Below are 22216 nucleotides of genomic sequence, written 5' to 3'. Positions count from 1 at the left end.
TTTTCAAAATTAAGAGTATTCATTGAATCATACATCAAGGTAGATTCGAATTTTTACTATTACTCATTTTTATTGCTATGATTCCATTGCTCCAACAGATGTAAGCAAAAAAAGTAATTAAAGCAATCCTGTAATGCATTACAATCCCCTGCGGGTGATGAGGTCTTTGCAAGCACAACAAATTGAATTAATGAACAATAAAAATAAATCAATTAATCAATCAATTTATTCCTCTGTATTGTAATACATGGTATTAATTAATAGAAGGGGTTCCTGATTGTTCATTAAAAGCGAAAGCAAAAAGAATAGAATTAATAATTAAAAAGTAATTAACAGCACGGAGCTCATTACAAAAGATAAATCGAAAAAGTAACAATAATAAAAAAATAATAATAATAATAATAGTAATAATAATTTGTATCAGTCGAAAAAGGGTCTTAAGGACAGTATGCAAAACAAGACACAGTAGAGGCATTAGAGAAATAAAATAAATTAAGTGACGAGAAAGTGACGATTAAGTGATTATAAATGAGGACATGCAATAGAGGAATAAATTGATTGATAAATTAACAATAAAAATAATGAAAAATATTCTAGAAGTTTTCTTAGCAACACAAAATAATTTAATTAACATCTCACCCAGACAGTTTGCAATTTCACATTTCCTCACATCTCATCTCACTACAGACTATTTTTCTGGATCATCGGCTGCAGAAACTCGATCCACTCCAGTGTGCACAGTTGTCACCGAGTCCTCGGCATCAGATCATCGGGATTCTGGATCTAATAAATTTAATGATGGGAATGATAGGAATGTCCTCTCAACAGCCATCACCAATGTTGCGAACATGATTCCAATGATCAGGAGAAATAACGCAGGGCTAAATTCGGTGAGAACCACGGGAAGAGGATTTGCTTTGTGACTCTCAGGGCATTGAGGTCTTCGATGCATCCAAATGTTGAGCAAACGGCGCGGAGTACCTCGCTCCATCACTTTTCTCAATCTAGTGGTAATTAAACCAGAAGAACAAATCAAATGCAGTATAAGATACCTCTATAAGATACCTCGCACACCGAGCGCTCGAGGCCTACCCCCCACTCTCGGCGCTTTTATCACCTCCCGAATGTTTATGTTCCGTGAACTTCTTATAAGATACTTATGGCCCCGGTCATTTTTCAACGGGAAGAGAGTATTTATAAGGATTAAACAGTGTTAACGGTCAAACGGGAGGGACGAACGAAGTGATCATGAGGATCTAATGACCTTAAGGGGCAGTCACACCACTTTTTTCAAGTGATAGAAATATACATCGATTTTTTTCTTCACTTTTCCCATGGAAAATCGTAATTTTTCGTCTGTGATTATTTTCGAGTCCACCAACAATCCCCCAACATCAGCAGCCATTCCATCACGCAGAGTTATATTTAGAGAGAAAAGGGAACGCGGGCGATACAAATTCAAAACATTAAACACATATAAATTTTTTTTTTTTTTTTTTTATGCTTATTTTATATCGCTTCGAGTCTGATGAGACTATATGGCGATTGATCAAGACTTTAAAAATGGTTAGATCTCACCATTCTACCCGGCCAGGAATCGAACCTGGAACCTATCCGTTGTGAGGCAACGGCCTTAACCACTACGCCAGGCCACCGGGCAACACATATAAATTGATTAGTTATCGATATTCATTCAGTAAAAATGAACATTTCATTGAATTCGGGTACAATAAGCGAGGTATCTTATTTGAAACTCGCTGATCCCTATTTTTCTCCTCTATGGGTGCGCGTAGTGGGGGCATACGGGCTCCCGGAATTCCACTCTTCTAGTGTCGCTAAGGTATCTTATCCGAAGCCTCTACTGCACAATGTAACTGCATGATTTCGCAGAATTCCAGGGAGAGACAATGGAAATTACCCATAAGTGATCATCTTCTTGAATGGAGAATGCTTCGCTGTTCCAGTGGCTGTGTGCTTCGGTGGAAACAACTGAATCTCAACTAGATCACAGATCTCGTCGACGTTGAACGTCTCTTCGATGAACTTGTAGGCTGTGGCCACATCAACCTGGAATGCGAAGCCACCTTTCTGTATCAGCTTGATGCCTTCTTCGGCTGAGAAGTACGGCTCCGTCTTCCGTTTCTTGCTGATCGCTACTTTCTTGTTGTAAAGCTCCTGGGCAACAGGATCTGTGGTTGTCTGAATTGAATAAAAGTACCATTTCAGTAGCGAAGCGGAAAAACGAGTCAAGTCTATTTTGACTGTTGGCCAGTTTTTGACGAATATCTCGGAATTTACGAGGTAGAAAAATTTTTGTCACGACCTTTTTTGTAGAGTCAATTGAGGGTTATAAGGAAGGTCATGAGGAAAATTTGGCTACCTCTCTTAGATTCTGAGATATTCATCAAAAACTGGCCAAGATTCAAAATCGACTTGACCCGATTTACTTCTTCGATACTGATTTACTGATTAATTAACAAAAGCAAGTGGAAAGTTGTGATCAGTAATAAGGGGAGTAAGAGTCTTCATTATTCTCTCTGTTCTAAGATGTGAACATCACTGCTCATCAACGACATCAGTAGTATGGAATTTCACAATCGAATGGCAGAATTCAGTAGCAAAACGATAAAACATTTCTCTCTGCATCAGAGACCTCAATACGAGGTCTATTACCTGTTAAAAGGTATTTATAAGTTTTACCGCTTCGCTACTGAGTGATTTTGACAGAAAGTTTTCTCAGCTAACGAAAATGGTGTGGTCGATTAAATTCGGAAGACTTTTTTTCAATAATAGTGGAAGACTTTCTGTCCCATAAATTGCGACATACTGCAAAAAAATCGTGATTGTATGCCATATCCTCAATTCCAACTTCCAAATCGCTGTCGACGAGATCTTGCAGCGTTGTGATCCAGTTGGAACTTCCTGATAGCAATGATCCAACGATACTCGCAGAGTAGAATTGATAGAGCATGAGGCCCCAAATAAAGAGAGTCAGGAAGGTAATGCGGCCGGAAATGCAACGAGGACCGTCACTCAAACCTTGAAAATATGTAGAATAATGCCACTGCATTATATTTTTCTTTTCATCCAGAACATCAAACAAAAAAACTTGGAAAATTTGAGCCGAGGAAATTCTATAGAAAAGTATAGAATAGAATATAGAACAGAAAAGTATACAATAGAATAAATTGTATAGAAACACAAAATTCTATTGACTTTTTGTGCAGAATATTTTCTATTGGACATTTCAATAGAATCGACCAAAAACTAATGGAAAGAATTGTTTAGCAAATTCGCTAGGTTTTTCTACGAAATTTCTTCACACGTGAGTGTCGCCATAATTTGAGGAGTAAATCTCTCGATTTAATCACCTTGTTGACAGATTGCTGCAGCAGTTATCAGCACGGTTTCAGACGCCGGATGAGTGTCAATGGTATTAACAGATTTTTGAGGATCAAATTTGGTCTCCACTTTCACCGTCAGATAAAGCGCGCTCCAGAGAACAATACCAAATATTGCGATCCAGTACCAAACTTTCATCTCGAAGGGCCTCAGAAAGGGATTGCTCAGATTATTCTTCTTCGGATGACGGAATATCAAGCAGGGTCTGAATTACAGGTAGTAGATGTAAATGTTTTCATCAGCTAATTCACCTCGTTTCACGATCATTTATTCATTTTTTATTGAGCTCTCAACCAACCTTGCTAACCATCCTTGGACGGTATATTCAATGACATCGATTCTTTCAGGTTTGAATTGGAAAGGTGTGGCGCCGAAATCAACAATTCCTTTAATCATGTCTCCAATTATTCCGTTGAATGATCCGTTGATCAGGTAGCCCCATGTTGTGCCTCTCGATAAATTCATCCTGTCTTGTTAAAAATACATATGAAGGGATTTTTATTATTACTATGATTTATTTCTGCATATAGGATACATAGCCCCATTGCGGGGGCGGGTGGAGTAATATACACATCATGTACAATAAGTACAAGTATAAATGCATTTCTAACTTTTGGCACCGCAAAGTGGAGACAAAATGATGTAATGATAACTGGTAAAAAAATTCATCGATCAGCTAGTGGTATCTCAAAGGAATACAGGAGAGCAGTGGACTCTCGCTAGTTGCTCATCGAAAGGGCTGTAAGGGTACCATTTCCAAGAAATCAGGGACCTTCCAGCGGCCCCCACTCCTTGGCCAATGCCGACCCAAGTTCTCAGAAAAAAGGGAGGGAATGAATACAGTCGAGCTCCCCACGGCTGAAGCTCCCGCCACTAAAGTCATCCCATAGCTTAAGAATTGTGATTCCACAAGCTTAAGTTCCCCTCGTCTTCTGTGACCCCACCACATGGCCAAGTCATGCGTAGACTTCAATTGACAGACTAGTGTCAGACCGTTACGCAGCCCACTACGCAGCCGTTTTTCTGATACGGGATCGGCCGCGCGTGCTACGCACGCGCCTTCTCATCTCCTCACTAGTGGCGCTTCGGTTTTAGTCTTACGCTTACGTTTATTCGAGATTTTCGAGATATTTCCAGATCGATTTCCTTTCTCCTTTTTCAGATAGGATATCAAGATCGATTTCCTTTCTACGATAGGATTGTGCATGCGTCTCATAGTCATGAGTCAGAAGTGGGAGAAGACGGAGAACTTAAGCCAAGGGGAGCCTCCAAAATTGGCTCGGTCCCGAGCACGTAAAGTAGTATGGTCACTCTCCAAAGTGATCATTGAGTGTCCATCAAGAAAATCTAAAAAAATTAATCCAAAAACTATGATTTATAATTGAAAATTCTCTTTGTGAATTATAAAATTTATGAATATAAGAATTAATCGATTATTTTTATTATTTTTCACTTATTAATCAAATAATGTATCTCTTTCGACTAGCGTCGTTTTATGTGTGGCAACGCTGTAACTTAACAGCGTAAGGAAAACGAGATTTGAAATGCCCGCTTGTCCCCACTCCATTAACGCGTCGTTGCCGCATCTACTCGACACGCAATTTCCGAACACCGAGGAGCAGAAATTATTTATAACTAAAGTTCCAAACGGTCAATACTTTTCATCGACGGTCGTAAATTTTTGTTTTTTTTCTCATTTTTTGGGATTTTTAAAATAAATTCATCTTGGATTTATCATAAAAACCACCCAAAAATATGATTTGCCCATAAGACTGTGTTAAAATCTAGTTTTTCATTAATTCTTATCAACCATACTAAACGATCAATGTACCACCAATTGCACCAGGAGGTTTTTATTGATATTAACTTTCATAAAAAAATTATTTCATATTTTAATCTTGGAAATCGATCCGTGACCATACTACTTTAAGCCGTGGGTAGCTCGACTGTAGTTTTATTTTCGGATAAAATTATTTGGACCTCTGTGCTTATGTACGGAGGACAAAAGACGTAAGGAGGATAACTAACGGGCATGCAACTAGCGAGAGTCTTCTGTAGAGCAGGAATGGGTAAAGTCCAGGTGGCTAGGTGCTACTGCAATAAAACCAAATAGGAAGGGCTATAAAGTCCTCCACCCTCTCAATTACAGGGGCCCCAGTGCCTCATGCGACGAGTGCGGAAAGTGAAATTTCCTCCAAGCGCTCAACATTTTGTTCTTTTTGAAATTAATTTCATTACTTAAGAGTAAACTACTATGAGCTCTCAAAGTCGCAGACTATTGAAGTGATATTTGTCGTATATTGAAGATCGATTAAATATATATAAAAACAAAGAATTAGGGCAAAAAATAATTTTACGCTCCGTTTAGTTCAGTCTCTTCAGTGTAGAGTGATGAAAAATAGAAACTGTTGCTCCATTATGCACAGAAGCTAAAAGATTTCGTAGAAGAGCGGATTGAGGCATTTAACTTGTCAATATTTCGCCTGGCAGTAAAACAATTAAGAGTAAATTTATAAATGGCTTCAATCTTAGTAAAAGTAGCGCTGATGATATCTCTTTTCTTCGTAAATGCAATTGAATAATAATTAATCGTGAATAAATGTGTTTTATACAGTCGATTGATTTAATTCCGTTGATTCATCAATAGGTAATCAATTTCCAATGACCGATACTTCAGATATACATTTGAAATGAATTTTCATTTTATAAACTCACGTAAAATTGTAATAATCTCTTAGTTGACGGGTTAAAGCAAAATTATATCGATGCATCGTGTCATAATGAGGATTTATTGGATTATGAATGTAGGTTTCATAGTCGGGAACTGCTGGATGATCAACCTGAAAGGAATTTTCATGATTTCAGCATTTAAAATGAGTAATTTTGGGGTAAATGTGTTCCGAAGGGGAAACAATTTTCAATCGAAAATATCTGCACGTAATTTCTGATAGAACAACTCCTTTAACATTTGCATTATATAACTTTGCAAATGCAGTCTCCGAAAAAAAATCATTTACACATTCTCTTATTTTCAAGAAGTCTTATGTTTTTCAAAATATGTACGAAAAAATTTTACAGAAAAACCTAGTAAATTCGCCATGAAATTCTATTAGATTTCTGGTGAATTTCCTGTCAGCTTTTGTCCGATTCTATTGAGCCGAGGCGGCGGAGTTCTTCAGTAGAATAGACCAAAAACTAATAAAATTGTCAATAGAAGTTCAATAGAAATTCACTGTTTTCTATGAAAATTTTTCTTGCATAATTTCCTGTAAAATCTTTTGATCAACGAATCACAAAAGAAAATGAGAAAAAAGATATTAAAAAATCAGTAAAAAATGAAGATGAACAATCTCACCACAATTGATGCATTCAGACCAAGTCCATAAAGATTCCCACGACGTCTGTATTTATACTCCGTCAACTCAATGTTCAGGCCATTTTTAACACTCCAGGATCCCATACGGGTGACATTTAACTCACCCCCATGACGATAACTAGGATTGTAAACATCGTAAAGTGTGTATTCTCCGTCGCTCTTCTTCAGTGCGGCTGTCATCTCAGTCGCAATATTCAGAGGAAGGTGTTCAAAATATTTGGGGAGCCCGGTCCTCGTCGTTGGCATCAACCAAAAGTATGATTCATTGTGACGTAGCTGTTGACGATGAAACTGCAATGGGAATCTTGTCAATTTATTCATTTTATAGTCGAATGATTTTACAATATGCGGGTTTCTTCCATAAAACTGCGCTGAAGAATACAATTAAGTGAAATGTGGATCCATGACTTGTTTTCTATGTAGGTGAATAAATTCAATGGGAATGAGTAAAGATGCGCAAATATTGAATAATATTGAGAAAAAAAAGGTTTTGAAATAGAAATTGAGTACAAACAAATTATTGTTGATTTTTTAAATTGAATTCATGTTTCAATTTGAAAATTGTTTGTTAACATTTTTTTGATTTAAGTAATAAGTAAATGATAATAAATTTCTTATAAAGGATTCTTGATTATTCAAATAATTGTCAATCTGCCTAACTAAATTACTGATTAAGAAATAATTCGGAATTTGAATATTGCAATTGATGATTAGTTTAATAATTAAAATTTAAGAGTGATATTAACGAATTGATTATTTAATAATTCAACGGTAATTATAATTTATGGATATCGCTATCCCTGCGGGAGATAAAAAGACTACTGAACCTGATCAAATATTTTCTCACTCCCTGGACAATCCAAGTTCAGGAATATTCCAAGTCTGTAGTAATTCACTTTCAGAATCCTTTCCATGTCTAAATCGTCTTGAATAGAGACATAAGTCAACGAATGGTCATCCCCCATTATTAGGCGAGAAAATTTCACACCCTCTGCAACGAATTTTCGACTCATTTTTGAAGAATCTTCTTCAACGGGAGGTTCACCCCGGGGGAAAAGACTTTTTCGATTTTCGCGGAAAATTTTTTCAAAATTCTATTTTTCACATGATTTTTCGCCAGGAATCCAATTGTGGAGCTCAAAAGTGTCTGGGACAAAATTGACCTTTAGAAAATCCAAACGTATAAATTTGTGAAAATTTTTTGAATGATTACCAATTATCGATACCTGAGGACCATTAAATATAGAGCTATCATTCATAAATAAAATTTATACATAATATTTAAACAAAAACAAATTCCTTGAGATATCAATAGAAATTTTGTTAAACAATTTTTGAAATGCATCGCCTCTCTCATTTTTCATAATTAGAGAGCGAAAATTAGTGATCGGATTTTTTTTTAATTGTAAAAAAAATAAAACTGTTATTTAAAAATTTATTAAATAATAGAAATATAGATATCTATTATTTAATAAACCAGATTTATTTTTATTCCAAAAATGGATTTTTTTATATTTTTTATCAATTTATTATGCGTTGTGAATTTCTCGAAAGTTGAATTTTCGGTTCCAAAAAATTCAAATCTAATTTTGAGCGGTCCGAGACAATTGTGACTCGCCAAATCGGAAAATCATGCAAAAAATAGTACTTTTGAAAATTTCTCCTCAAAAAAACGAAAAAGTTTCTTTTCCCGGGGTGAACTTGTCCTTACACAGGAAATAAAATCCTCAAATACCTTCGGAATCCCAGCATCCGAAGGCTACGATCTGCCGGATGAGGAGGCCACCGAAATAATCTCTAGTGAGTCCCCCCGTGACATCATCACTTCCCGTGGAACACTGGGGTAAAAGGACGACGAGAATCCACCACCTGGGGTGCATTACACTCCGTGTAATTTCGATAACTGTCGTTTCTAGTCAGTAGTAGTCAGACTTTGGAATAACGATGCCTGATATAAGTTGTTATTAACTCATACCTCGAATTTCGCCGCAACTATGAATTTGAGTAATTCGCAGGCAATATTCTACGCAATAATTTACAGTTTGATGCATCGCTGCGTGCGAACCCTCAGATGTTGGGGAGGAATGTCGTCGATAACGATGTGAACACATCAGGTGAGTCGAGGGAGTCGGTGATACCTTTGTAATTTCAATTTTTCTTCCGGTAGGCCCGGATGGTTTGCGGCCATTCACCCACATGATGGGTCTAATTACATGGAGAGCTGTGGAATTTTTTTCATTCCATTTTTCTTCTTCATTAGACGATAAAAGTATTATCTGGCGAATGTGGCTTTATAATCCGAGCCGAAGGCGAGGATTATAATTACCTTCGGTCTCGCCTTCGGCTCGGATTATAAAGCCACATTCGCCAGATAATACTTTTATCGCCTAATGACATAATATACTATTGAAAAAATTAATGCTTCTCTCAAGAAAATAAATATTTGGGCACAAATAATTTTTTTTCTCAGTGTAGAGCTACTTTAATGACATATTGTGTTACAAGGCCGCAACAAGCCGCGTGATTTTAGGAGTGTGAAGTTCATCCCTCGGGGCTCTAGTGAGAATGAAAACCAAGATGAAGGAGAAGCGGTGGACTTGGCACTCTTAAGAACGCCGGGATGTGGCCGTGTAACACATACCATTTGTTTTATTTCAAGTAGGCAATGAAAAAAATCCGGAATATCAGTGAGAGAAATGGCGTACGTGTATGGAATTCAAAGGAAACTATATTTGAGATTTTGGAAAATGTCTCAACATTCCCAGAAAACAATTTTTGCCAGTACCATCTAAAATTTAACAGGACATCGGCAATTTGTCGACAAATTGTCGACATACTGTTTGCTGGGATTACAATCTGGTTTAACGGCAACGTAGCAGGAAGTGAGCAAATTTTTTCCTTCTAGTCCAGGCGCGGAAGTGCAAAGTCGAAATGGCAACAGATGGAAGTCCAATCATAACTTCTCCTAAATGTCAAGTAATGCAGGAATGTGTTAAAGATAAAGCCGAGAGAATAGGGAAATGATAATTTTGCTTCGAATACAAATGCAAATAATTGCCAACTGATTTATTAGTTAGTTATTAAAAATCTTGATTGATGATTAAATATCCAATTCTGTGTAATTATGTGTAATCAAAAAATTATGCGAATCGTTAGAATGATGAGAATACGCGCGGATTAATTTCACAGAAAAACTAGTAAATTCTATCGAAAATTATGTTGGATTTCCATTGAAGAATTTCATCTTTCTATACAACTTTTTTTAGATATTATCTATGGGAATTTCTTGACGTGAATTTTTGAATTTTTTTTTACTCCATTTTTCTTCTTTTTCATTTAAAAAAATGAAACAAAAAATATAATAAAATCTGAATCGAGAAAATTTTTTATTCAATATAAAAGTCTATTTCTATTTATTTTTCGAAGGGCATATTTTCCATTAAACATTTCTATTGAAAAAAAGGCGCAGACATGTCTTCAATAGCAATCCAATAGAATTTTCTACAAAATTCGCTAGGTTTTTCAATAAAAATTTTTCATACGTGTAATAATTGAAAGTATCAATTCCTGATTTTTTGTTGGATGGCGTAACACAGCTGACTGAAAGTAGAACAAAAAATATTCTGCATTTCCCTCCTCGATCCCCAAACAATTTTCTGCATAAAAATTCCAATGAAATATCAAATTGATCGAAAGCACGATGAAAACGTTGAACTCAAGATGTCCTTCGTGTCAGCAGTAACACAGACATTGACGAAAAAAAATTATATTGTGCAAGGTATTCAACATTTCAAGGTCATGGTACAGAACCTTGGTAACAGAGATGGAGTATAATGCCAAGCGGAATGAATCCTTCAGTCTGGCATTCACGAATCGTTTTATCGTGGGGATTCGAATGTCGGTTAGTAGTCGATAACGGCCATACCAGGGTTCTTTGGAATCGGTCATCTCGTCATGTGTTGCAGACAAGCGTGTCTTGAGTGAAAGAGAAAATCTTGCCTGACGGACAATAGCCAATAGCGACTGGAAGTCACAACAATGATGAGACAATTCTTCTCATCTCCATGGTATTAAGGGTGCCAAGTGAATTTGAAAAAAGATTCAAAAAAATTTTTTTCTTTCCCTCCATCATTGGAGAAATATGTATTCATCCATCCGACGAAATTTCAAACCCGCAACCGGAACTAGACATCGAGAAAATAAATGCGGAAAATCCTCTATTTCACGTGATGAATCTCGAGAATGCATTGGATCGAATGGGTATGGCGGATTGAAATATCTTTCTTATTCACCCCGGTACCCCATTGTTATTTGTCGCTATCACATTGAAAACATCATTCTCCATATCTTCAAATTTTTTCAAATTTTTCTTGAGTTCCTAGGGGGTTGAAACGTTCAATTTAATCAAAACTTCATAAGAGGCCGTGTATAAGACTGATTTTGTTCATTTAATTTCTCGATATCCATAAGTTCTAAAATTTTAAAATTGTCACTGATGTTCACCATCTGTCTAATACTATTAATTTAAAAAATTATAACTTTGTTGGTGAATGTCAATTTTCAAGGTCATCGCCAAATTCACTTGGCACCCTTAATCAATTTAATAAAGTTCTGGGGATATTCAAGAAATAATTACGACGTTAATTAAATTGTCATAGTGCAAATAAAAGTATTTACTTGCTTGGAAATCGATTCTCCGTACATTCGTCTCAAAAGGCAAATTTTGTACTACATAGTTTCTCCGATATTCAACTCGAAAAAGTGGAAATTTCATGAAAGCATTCCTTAATTGACAAATAATTTCTGATTTGATTCAAACAGTTATTGTTGCCTGCACCAACAACACACGCGAATTGAAAAACTCAATAATTTATGAGAATGCAATAAATCAAGTTATTTAGAATTTTTTCCGGAGATCCATGGGAACTAACTTTTGGGTCCGATTGTGTTGGGATGTACCTTAAGCGGTAACAGAAGGCCGTTTCTTCGAAATTTTTTAAACAAATTTACTGCTCAGTTACCAATATTTTTTGTAAACCAAAGCACATTGATCTTTATCGTTGCTTCCTGGAGACTAATGTGCTTCGATAATTTTCAGCAGGAAATTTGTTCAAAAATTTTTTTTTTAATTAGCGGCATTCTATTGCTCTTTAACAATGTTCAAGCGAGGAGTAGGATACTCGAAAAATGCAGCCAATTTTATGAAACTTTTTTCACATATTATTTAATCCATTTAGGTACCCCTTGCAAAATTTCAGAGTCCAGGTGCAGGATGCACGTTGAAGCTCATCCTTTAATAAAAAATACAGTGTAACATTTTTTGAAGCGAATCTATTCGGCGTATTCACGTATGAAAAAATCGTATAGAAAATTTCCATACGGATTGCGTATAGAAAATTCGCGAAATTACTATTCGGATATTTCTATACGGATATTTTTTATACGAATTATTTCTATACGATTTCTATAGGTTTGATCCTATACGACCCACTGTCACATGTATGGAAATAATTTGTATAGAAAATATTCGTATAGAAATATCCGAATATCATATACGAAATTTCTATACCACTTTTTAGAACATTCTATTGAATTTCTATTGAACTGTTCTATTAGTTTTTGGCCGATTCTATTAAAATGTTCAATAGAAAATATTCAGTAGAAAAAGTCAATAGAATTCAATTTTTCTGTATAACTTATTCGATTGACATATTTTCTACAGAGTTTCCTCGGCTCAAATTTTCTGTTTTTTCGTTTGATTCTCTTGATGAGAAAAAAAGAAAAATAGAATTTAAAAAAATTGAAAATTTGAGTCGAGCGAATTCTATAGAAAATATATGAAAAGAATACGTTATGTAGAAAAATCGAATTCTGTTGACTTTTTCCATTGAATGTTTTCTATTGAACGTGTCAATAGAATCAGCCAAAAACTAATGGAAAGTTTAATAGAAATTCAATAGAATTTTCTAACGAATTCGATAGGGTTTTCTATTAACTTTTCTCGTGCGTGACGTGTTGTGTCATTAGTTTTTTTAGAAATGATGATAACATACATTAAAGATATTACGATAATATTATATTATATTATATTGTATTATATTAATGGATGTATTATCCTATTTACTAAAGATGAAAGAAACGTGAAGTTGTTTTATATCGATATATCTCGAAACTGCCTGACCGCTAATCCTCAATTCTGATTGGTCAATGAGTCACGTGAAGTAGTTGCTAAAAAAAAACCCGGTATTTTCAAATTCTTCAAATGACAAAAATTTTTTCTGCGTCATATTTTTCATTTTTTCATGTGTGAAGTTGATCTTTATATCAAAACATATCTAAATTGCCTAATTGTTGATCATGAGAAAAAAAAACCTAGTATTTCTAAATTTTTTTAACTCACAAGTGATTCTTCACTTCCCAAATTTTAATTTTTTCATATTTATCACACGCCAAAGTGATCAATTCTTGCTTTTCAGATTTTCATACATAAATTCTAAACTCTACAAAATTCGCGAAAATTCTTCGGTTTCCCAAATAATTCGAGAAAAATCTGTGATCTACGATTGTCTGGAAAACTGTGAAATTTTCCGAAGAATTCAAGAAATTTTTTCAGTTCTCTAGGAAATCAATTCATAACCCTCCCCTGATTTTTCAACAATTACAGATTTCAATCAGATTATTTTAAAAAGTAAAAAAAAAGAATTAATCGAAGATTAAAAATTATTCATTGATGCTTCACTCTTCATTCTCTTAATTCTCTTCAAGTCATTATCAATATTTATAAAACATCTATGAGTATATGAAGTTTAATAAATTCGATTTCTTTATTTTCACAACAAAAAGATAAGCGCGCGCATAAATCTAGTATTAGAAAAAAATAGAATACATTCCTAAAACTTTTTCTTCGGAAAACTTGATATTAACTTCAGAAATCTAATATATAACACTATTCACTACAATTGACATACATTGAGCCCCGTGGAGTAGGACATACGCGCGGAAAGCGCGCGGATTAATCTAGTCTAGTGAAATAAAACGAAAGACCATCTGATGTTTTGAGTTTATTCACTTGAATGTTTGCCAAGGGCAACTTATTGCACAATAAGGTTTCTTCTACGTGAGATACAGGTAAAATAATGAGCCTCGGTAACTGTAATCATCGAGCCGGAAGCGGAGGATCATTGGGAAATCACACTTGGTTCAGAAATGATGCGTCATATAGATGCTAATTCATCTTCAATGTCACGGAGAATGAAATATTTGGAGGAAGTGAAAGAAATGTTGACATGCATAAATAAGATATCTCGCATTGCAACAAAATTCTGAGGATATTCTTTGCGGTCAGTCTCAGAAGTAATTGGCAATATTTTTTAACAAGGCTGGAGCATATTTTATACGTGAGAAAATGGATGATTCATGAATTTCTGAAATTGATCAATAGTGCGATTAAAAAAATCGCGATTTTTCTCTTGATTAGATGTTGAATTAATATCCGTTAGTCCACTTAGAAAAATGACGCTTTTAAAAAGAATAAACTGTATTTTCAATTTTTCCATTCATTCCATCAATATTGTTTTGTTAAATTAAAAAACTCGTGTATTCGTTCCAGTGAAAATATCTTAATTATGTGAAGTAAATACTTCATTTATGCTAAAGATATAAATCCTCCATTGGCATCAAATAAACATTTGTTTTAAAAAAATAAACTATTTGATGTGAAAAAAAATACAAACGTGAGTAAAATTTGATCTAAACAAAAACTCATTTATTTCATTGAAATAAAATTCATCAAATTCAAGGAAAGCATTCATGTGATCCTTAAAAATTTCAAAATTGTACTAATGTGGCAATAAACGAATGAACTGACGATTACTGAGTGGAAAGGGATGATCCGGCATTGATCGAAAGGTCAGGACCTGAAGAATGAGAAGTCTGTGAGCCCTTCCTTATTAAGAGGAATATATTAAAAAACATTCATACATCCAACAATGTCTTTCGACATACAAGGAAACTGATATTTGAATGGAGAAAAAAATAACGGAAGGTATAACGCACCATCGTCAATGCTCTAGAAAATACGAGTGATTTAAGCGCTAAAAAAATTATAGAAAAATCTATACGGAGAGAATATTTTGATAAAAATTCCCTAGAAAATCACGGCAAATTTTAATCATGGTTAATCAATTTCTCTCCAAGTTTTTTCTCCGTGTAGCGAATCGATAAAAAGTTCTGTTGGATTTTTATGCTGTGGAGAAGTTTTTCGACCGAATTCTTAAAATTATTTCGTAGTTATTCGCAAAGAGGGTCAAAATATTTTGGTTTAGGCGTAATCCAAACGACTTGATCAATTTTTATCATTTGGACATCATAAATTTCATCACTCCGAATCAGCAAAGAACCGCAGAGGCCAATAACTGCGAAGTAATTAGATTTTTATTGAAAGTTCTATTAACTCCCGGCCGATTCTGTTGAAAAATTTAGCAGCTTCACTGCGTGTGTTTTTTCGTAGAAAATGTCCAGTAGAATTTTTTTTATAGAAAAACTCAGTAGAATTTCATCTTCCAAACAACTTTTTCTATTGAGACATCTTCTATAGAAATTCCCCAACCTGAATTTTCGAAGTTTTTTCCGCCCTATTTCCATTTTCTTTTCATTAGAAAAAAATTGAACAAAAAACTTGGAAAATCTGAGCCGAAGGATTTCTACAGAAAATATCTCAATAGAATAAGTTGTACATCACACTTAATAACAAACAGGCATAAGTTCTATGAGTTCCCTATGGAGATACGTTTGTCTATTATTAAGGTGTCGATATAAAAATTGAATTCTATTGATTTTTTCAATAGAATATTTTTTACTGTTGACAAAAAAAACGCACAAATAAGATGCGGAATTTTTCGAAAAAACTCGAAAGACTTTTCAGTAAAATTGTTTCGTATACCCTCATAGAAAAATATATAAAGTAGGCCAAATTAACAGGGGAGGGTCGGCAACACGGACCGCAGGGCAAAACGGACCACTGACAGAAAATTAGTAATTGTTGTTATTTTTCATTCCTTCAAATCAGGAACACTGAATTTGCTGAATTAGAAGTGAGTTTCTTAGATCGTAACCGTCTCAGGGATTTTATAGACAACAAGTTTCGTCGAACCGCAATTTGTTCAAATTGGCCAATCACCTCAAACCCTAAAAATTATCAATTGTCTGTCAGTGGTCCGTTTTGCCGATATTCCTCAAATATATTATTTTATTTGAAATATAAATTTCTATTTTATATAACTTTTATCTATAAATCAGGCAAATTCCGTACATAAAATACAAAATTTTCAGAATATATATTTTTCCGTATGGATATGCATCGAGAAGTAAAACAACAGTATTATGGAAGGTACCGCCCGGAATTTCCTATTATCCTTTCATGAAGATTCCACGCGTCCCAGGGGTTTTATAGACAACAAGTTTCGTCGAACCGCAATTTGTTCAAATTGGCCAATCACCTCAAACCCTAAAAATTATCAATTGTCTGTCAGTGGTCCGTTTTGCCGATATTCCTCAAATATATTATTTTATTTGAAATATAAATTTCTATTTTATATAACTTTTATCTATAAACCAGGCAAATTCCGTACATAAAATACAAAATTTTCAAAATATATATTTTTCCGTATGGATATGCATCGAGAAGTAAAACAACAGTATTATGGAAGGTACCGCCCAGAATTTCCTGTTATCCTTTCATGAAGATTCCACGCGTCCTTCGGCAAGCCCCAATGTCACACACACCACGCATGGGAACAACTCCGAAGAGTTGTCCATGACGTCACTAAGGAACATACTGGGGTACCGGATCACCTATAAATACCTTCAAAAACCAACATTGGCTATCCAGTTTACGGTGAATTGAATAGTGATAAAGTTCCTTGGAGCAGTCTTAGATCGTTCTCCATCAACCATGCTCCGGGGTGCAGTTGTCATCGCACTGGTGTTCCTCAGTGCTGTCATCGCCGAGGAAAAATACTCGGAGAAATATGATTACGTCGATGTAGATGGAATTCTTGCGAATGATAAACAGAGGGAAAGCTATTACAAATGCTTCGCGGGAATTGGACCTTGCAAAACTGCTGCTGCTAGGTTTTTCAGGGGTAATTACTATTTTTTCATGACTTATCAGTGTTGAAAATTTTAGAATGAAATTTGCGGTACACTCCCTAGAAATTTTTATCAAATTATAGTTAGTTGTTATATTTCCACTGAAATTTTGAAGACTTTTGTCGTTGGAAATTTAACACTTTATGGAATAACCAATGCACGGAGAGAAATTTTTTAGAAAAATTCTAGTGCTAGCACGAGAAAAGAAGCGCAAAGTGACGGCCAGGAAAAAATTCCAGTCCCGGTGCTAGAAATTTTATTGGAGAAAACGTGAATTTTTCCTCGTATTTCTGTGAAAATTTCACAGAAATCCACAGAAATTTTACGTTAACAGCACTGGAATTTTTCACAGCCGGTGAAAAATTATGATTTTTTTCAGTACTCGTACTAGAATTTTTCTAGAAAATTTCTCTCCGTGTGGAAACTGTAAATTTTAATAGTTCAATTATTCTATGGAAATTAATTAAAATCAGAGAAATTTAGATAAGAATATTTTTGAATTTTCAATTAATTCATTTACAAGATGTTTTCTTACGCTTGAAGATGAGATACGATTCATCCGAATCAGATTGTTTGGTCAAGCGAATGGGAATTGACTGTTTTAGATGGTTAAGAATGTGAAAAGATTTGGAATCATATGAAAACAATAGTGAATGGAGGAATTTCAGGCTTTCAAATGATTCATTTCATTATTTTGATGCATTACGATAATGAATAACTATCATTTTCAATTAAATAAGTAAATTAATGTTTACATTTCTTGAACTTGAAGTGTTATTCAATTTTAATCCTTCATTTTATTTTTGGGAAGCATTATCTTTAATAAAATATACCTCTTGGAAATTTTGATCATGTAATCAAATATCCACTGGAATTCCACCGAATTTTGTGATTGAATTCATAATTTGCGTGAATAATCAATGAAAACTGTATATTCCAATTCAATTATTCGGTAAAAATAAATAAAAATCTAAATACTTGATACTAAATATTCATGTTTTGACAAAAAAATTCTGAATTTCGTAGAGTTATCAGTGAAATTGAGATTATGCATGACATTTCCATGTTTCTTATAAAAGTACATACGAAGGAAAGAATATTTTTCTCTTCGGTTACAGACACTCTTCCAGAGGCAATCGTGACGAGATGCAAAAAATGCACGGCCAGACAGTCCGTTAACTTCGACAAAATAAGTGATTGGTACACAACAAACGAGCCCGAGAAATATCAGATAATTGTTGCTAAAGCAGTCCGAGATATAATGGCAAAATCAGCGTAATTGTCTCTTGCAGAAGATAATGTATGAGTCCACGACGATGATTAGTTACTGCTCCCTGAGACTGGCATTGATACAAATTGGGGGATTTTATATTGGAGACATTAATGTGTAACTTTACTTATTAAGTATCGAACTAATAAAGAAGTGTTATTGTTTTTAATTCCATTGCACCTCACGTTTATTCACATCTTAACTAAATTTTTGAAATTATTAACCATTATTAACACATTCCTCAATTTCATTCGAGACAAATCTCAAGCAGTTCAATTTTTTCATTTCATATAGGGGAGGGTGGAGTAAAATGGACACTTTAGACTTATTTAAAATTATTCATAACTCAGAAACAAATTTATCAATTGAGCTCAGTGTAGGCTCGTCACAAAGGGAAAGAGTTGTTCTTCGTATTAAAAAAATATTAAAATTTATCAACATTTCAGCCCCTCATTAACATTTTTAAAAAAGTCAAAAGGGTCCGTTTTACCCGAACCTCCCCTACGTCTTTTCAATTTTTAAAAGAAATTATTCAGTATCAGAAACCTATTTTCAAGACTTATCTTTCTATATTATAAAAATTCAAATCGACTTCTGGTGATAAAAATTTGGTACTCCAAATTAAGACTCCGAAATTGAGGGTCACAAGGGTCAAAATACGATATGTACATTTCAAGGTCTTCACGATGTTCTCCGAATTATTTTTTTTCGTTTTTCTCCAATAATACGAGCAAAAAAATTATTTTCGAGATTATTTCAACTTCTCGATGTAGAAAAAAAATAAATGCGTATGTGCCCTGTTCTGAATAGCGAGGATTTCGCACTGCAGCCGGCGGCCGTAATCCGATTTATTTTTTCACATCCCTAATGTCAAATGAATTACACGTTACTCAATATGAATCTTCTGATTTCTTCCGTGTAGCGACCTTGAGGATCGAACTTTGTTGTGAGTAACTTCCAATCATCTGGTTTATTTTTCTGAATATATCCCACCACCTTCCGAGCCATTTGTCTTTGCACGGGGCTGCATTTTGCGCAGCTGGTACTCAAGACCTCAGGTAGAACGTCTGGAAAAAATATTATCTCTTTTAACTGATGAAAAACTATTCATTTGCTGATTTCTCGAGTGTTTGCGAAATAAAACAGAATTAATTGAAAATTAGAATTGTATAGAAAATACAATTTTTTCTGTTGACGATTTCAAAAAAGTCATGGATGTCATGGATGTTGATTTTTCTATACAATTTATTCCGTTATGTACACGGAGAGAAATATTCAATAAAAATTATGTATCTTTTCCGTAATTCTGGAGCGAAACGTGATTGTAGGAAATTTTACGGAACTGTCACGGAATTTTTCCGGAGCGTTCCGTAATTTTTATCTGAATCTCCTGTGAAAAATTACGATATCGTCACTTAAATTTTCTGAGTCCATTTCGTAATCGGTGAGTGAATTGTGAGTTCCGTAATTTTTACTGAACATTCCTCTCCGTGTATTTTTAACGGGATGGATCATATAAAATCAATCATCGTGATATGCGCGCGGAGCGCGTCTTCGATGTCTTTTATTGAAAACTGACCAATAGTCTCAAAAAATTTTCTACGATCCCAAACAAATGATTTTTAGTGGAAAATTGATTGTTCATTGATTATTTATGGACAATGCTCGTAATTTTCAAAAATTGTAATTTTTTCATTATTTCATCAATCTTTCTCGAAAAATAGATTTTTATTAAGGCCCGGGTGTGCTATCTTTCGAATATTATCTGGATTTCTTTATCTTTCGTAATCCAAAATTGTCAATTGAGTGGTACATCATGTAGAAATTCCTAAAAATTATGATAGAATGATAAAAAAAACAGAAAAAATTCCGAACTTTTTCAAAGAATATTTCTAATTGAGATTCAGAATGAGTTGAAAAAAGTGGAAATTACAAATATCTGATTCGCTGTGGCAAATTATATATTAGTTGTCATTTTCCATGGTGGATAACAAAACACTAACTCCTCATGGGAAGTGACAGCCAGGTATCTCAATTTTCAAAACAGTGGTATGTAGTTATCTGCCATTTTTATGTGACAAAAGTGTGATAAAAAAATTCTCCAAAATATTACAACTTTTTTCAAAGAGCTTTTTCCGTAATAAATGTCTCTGTACAATGTGGGAAAAGATTTACGAAATCAGTCTTCCCCCTGCATGATATTGGGTGACAGGCCGCCATTTGTCACCGTAAATCAGATACATTTTTCAATTTCTTGTTATTCAACTTATTCTGAATATAAATTAAAAATGCTCTTTGAAAAAATTAAGAATTTTTTCTACTTTTTTAAATTATTCATTCATAATTTTTCAAAATTTCTCCATGATGCAGGACTTAATTGACAATTTCAGATGACGAATGATGAAAAAAAACATCGAGATAACGTTCGAAAGATAGTACACCCGGGCCTTATTGTTAAAATATTTTCGAACGGTTCAATATCGAGATTGAAATTCAGACCTGCCAAGTTTAAATAATAAAATCATTGTAAAATGTCCGGAAATTTACAGTCAAATGAAGCTCAACTGAAAGGTCGATTGCAAAGTAGAAAAAGATTTCATTCGCTACTGAATTCAGGAAAAATAATTTATAAAAGGAGCAATAAAAAAATTTTTTTTTCTCACCCTTGAGGGATTGTGCCTGACGACTGCACTGTCCCTGATCGAGCAAACAATTCAGATGCTGTTTGTAGATTCGCTCATTACCCAATAACTGATCGACGTTGACTGAATCGTATTTATCCGCGTAACGGTTGCCGCCCTCAGCTGCAATGAAAGCGGCTCCTAGAATCGCCAGTACGAAAAATACTGAAGACTTCATCGTTGGGGTAAGATTCTACTAGTAATTGAGGGTGAGATCACCGACTGCTAGAGTAATTAGTACTTGTGCAAATGAATGTCGCACGTGTCTTTTATACATCTCCAATCAATTTCTGGCGATCGTGACGTTAATAAAAGTTTATTATTCTCGTATCATCAGTTAAAAGTCTGCGCTGCATACGTGACACTCTCTCACGTTCGGTGATTATTTAATCGTTGAATCTTCGCCAACGTGACTAAATGGCTGCTGCAGATATTTAATTTTTAATATTTCAATTTCAAAGATTGTTTTATCCGATCTGATAACATCCTTTATCGAATCCAAATTTAAGTGATAAAGAGCAGAAGATGGGGATGAAAATGCAGTGTGAATAACTTGGAAAATATTTCTGAAACTAAATAGAAAAAAATACGAAAAAATTGAATTCTATTGAAATTCTATTCTAATCCTATTCTAAGAAGAACATTCACCGTAAGCTGTAGCGTAACGCTCATTCCTCGAAATTCATTGGTCGAACATTCGGATCCGCCCGCACGTGTTCGACTTCGTTCGGCTTTCGGTTTTCGTGTCACGATTTGTCTTTAACACGCGCGCTCAAGCGCGCGATCGTTTTTGTTTTATAAAAATTTCACTGAAGTTCTCTTAGAATATTCTATTATTTTCTGTGTCAATTCTATTGAGAATTTTTTCACTGTCAGAGGCTTTTCAATAAAATATTTACTCACAAAAAAAATGAATGTTGATTTTTCAATAATGAATATTGATAAAAATTCTTTAACTAAAATTTTCTGAGTTCCTTTTTTTTGGAATTTATTATGAGAAAAAATGAAAATACAATGGAAGAAACCTAGAACATTTATGCTCAAAAATTTCCATAGAAAAATAAAAATCTATTGACTTATTTCTGTCAAATATTCCTTAACAAAATGACAGAGTAAAATTGCACACACTTCAACAGAATGGGCTCCCATAACAACTGGATTTTTTTAATGCAATTCGAAATTCTTTCCGTTCATGAACCCATTGATTTAATTAAAAATAGAATTTATTTACTTTTAACAAATTATCTTCGTGGATGTGTCTTTGCAACTTGTGAATAAAAGAAAATCAGAAAGCATTTTGGAGATTATTTTCCCGGGGTGTCAGTATTATTTTAATTA

The 22216-nt window shown here is 34.3% G+C and overlaps 3 protein-coding genes across 3 annotated transcripts; 1 reads left to right on the top strand and 2 right to left on the bottom strand.

The window, feature by feature from the left end:
- Positions 1 to 718: 718 nt before the first annotated feature.
- On the bottom strand, positions 719 to 8658 carry LOC107041796 (ionotropic receptor 75a). Its single transcript, XM_015262543.1, has 9 exons — positions 8514 to 8658; positions 7606 to 7769; positions 6758 to 7069; positions 6118 to 6242; positions 3701 to 3868; positions 3372 to 3607; positions 2828 to 3039; positions 1919 to 2199; positions 719 to 1004 (listed from the first exon to the last, which is right to left on the bottom strand). The coding sequence occupies exons 1-9, from the start codon at positions 8656 to 8658 to the stop codon at positions 767 to 769; spliced, it is 1881 nt and encodes a 626-aa protein (XP_015118029.1). The 3' UTR covers positions 719 to 766.
- Positions 8659 to 16689: 8031 nt separating this feature from the next.
- Positions 16690 to 18331, top strand: LOC107041768 (ejaculatory bulb-specific protein 3). Its single transcript, XM_015262501.2, has 2 exons — positions 16690 to 16920; positions 18046 to 18331. The coding sequence occupies exons 1-2, from the start codon at positions 16731 to 16733 to the stop codon at positions 18204 to 18206; spliced, it is 351 nt and encodes a 116-aa protein (XP_015117987.1). The 5' UTR covers positions 16690 to 16730; the 3' UTR covers positions 18207 to 18331.
- A 274-nt stretch (positions 18332 to 18605) lies between these two features.
- On the bottom strand, positions 18606 to 21103 carry LOC107041767 (ejaculatory bulb-specific protein 3). The gene is made up of 2 exons (XM_015262499.1): positions 20861 to 21103; positions 18606 to 19264 (listed from the first exon to the last, which is right to left on the bottom strand). The coding sequence occupies exons 1-2, from the start codon at positions 21054 to 21056 to the stop codon at positions 19077 to 19079; spliced, it is 384 nt and encodes a 127-aa protein (XP_015117985.1). The 5' UTR covers positions 21057 to 21103; the 3' UTR covers positions 18606 to 19076.
- Positions 21104 to 22216: the final 1113 nt, after the last annotated feature.

This window comes from Diachasma alloeum, unplaced genomic scaffold, assembly GCF_001412515.2.
Source record: "Diachasma alloeum isolate Michigan unplaced genomic scaffold, Dall2.0 Dall_scaffold_00379, whole genome shotgun sequence".
NCBI classification, from domain to species: domain Eukaryota; kingdom Metazoa; phylum Arthropoda; class Insecta; order Hymenoptera; family Braconidae; genus Diachasma; species Diachasma alloeum.
Note: the sequence above shows the minus strand (reverse complement) of the source record. Positions and strands in the feature narration are given on the sequence as shown.

What these genes read in the sequence shown, in the direction of transcription:
- LOC107041768 (XM_015262501.2), top strand. Translation starts at nt 16,731, where the DNA reads ATGCTCCGGGGTGCAGTTGTCATCGCACTGGTGTTCCTCAGTGCTGTC. An exon ending in TGCTGCTAGGTTTTTCAGGG is followed by an intron (nt 16,921 to 18,045) that starts GTAATTACTATT and finishes CTTCGGTTACAG; the next exon opens with ACACTCTTCCAGAGGCAATC.
- LOC107041767 (XM_015262499.1), bottom strand. Translation starts at nt 21,056, where the DNA reads ATGAAGTCTTCAGTATTTTTCGTACTGGCGATTCTAGGAGCCGCTTTC. An exon ending in TCAGGCACAATCCCTCAAGG is followed by an intron (nt 19,265 to 20,860) that starts GTGAGAAAAAAA and finishes TATTTTTTCCAG; the next exon opens with ACGTTCTACCTGAGGTCTTG.
- LOC107041796 (XM_015262543.1), bottom strand. Translation starts at nt 8,658, where the DNA reads ATGCACCCCAGGTGGTGGATTCTCGTCGTCCTTTTACCCCAGTGTTCC. An exon ending in GTCTGAATGCATCAATTGTG is followed by an intron (nt 6,243 to 6,757) that starts GTGAGATTGTTC and finishes AATTCCTTTCAG; the next exon opens with GTTGATCATCCAGCAGTTCC. An exon ending in TGCAGCAATCTGTCAACAAG is followed by an intron (nt 3,040 to 3,371) that starts GTGATTAAATCG and finishes CATATTTTCAAG; the next exon opens with GTTTGAGTGACGGTCCTCGT.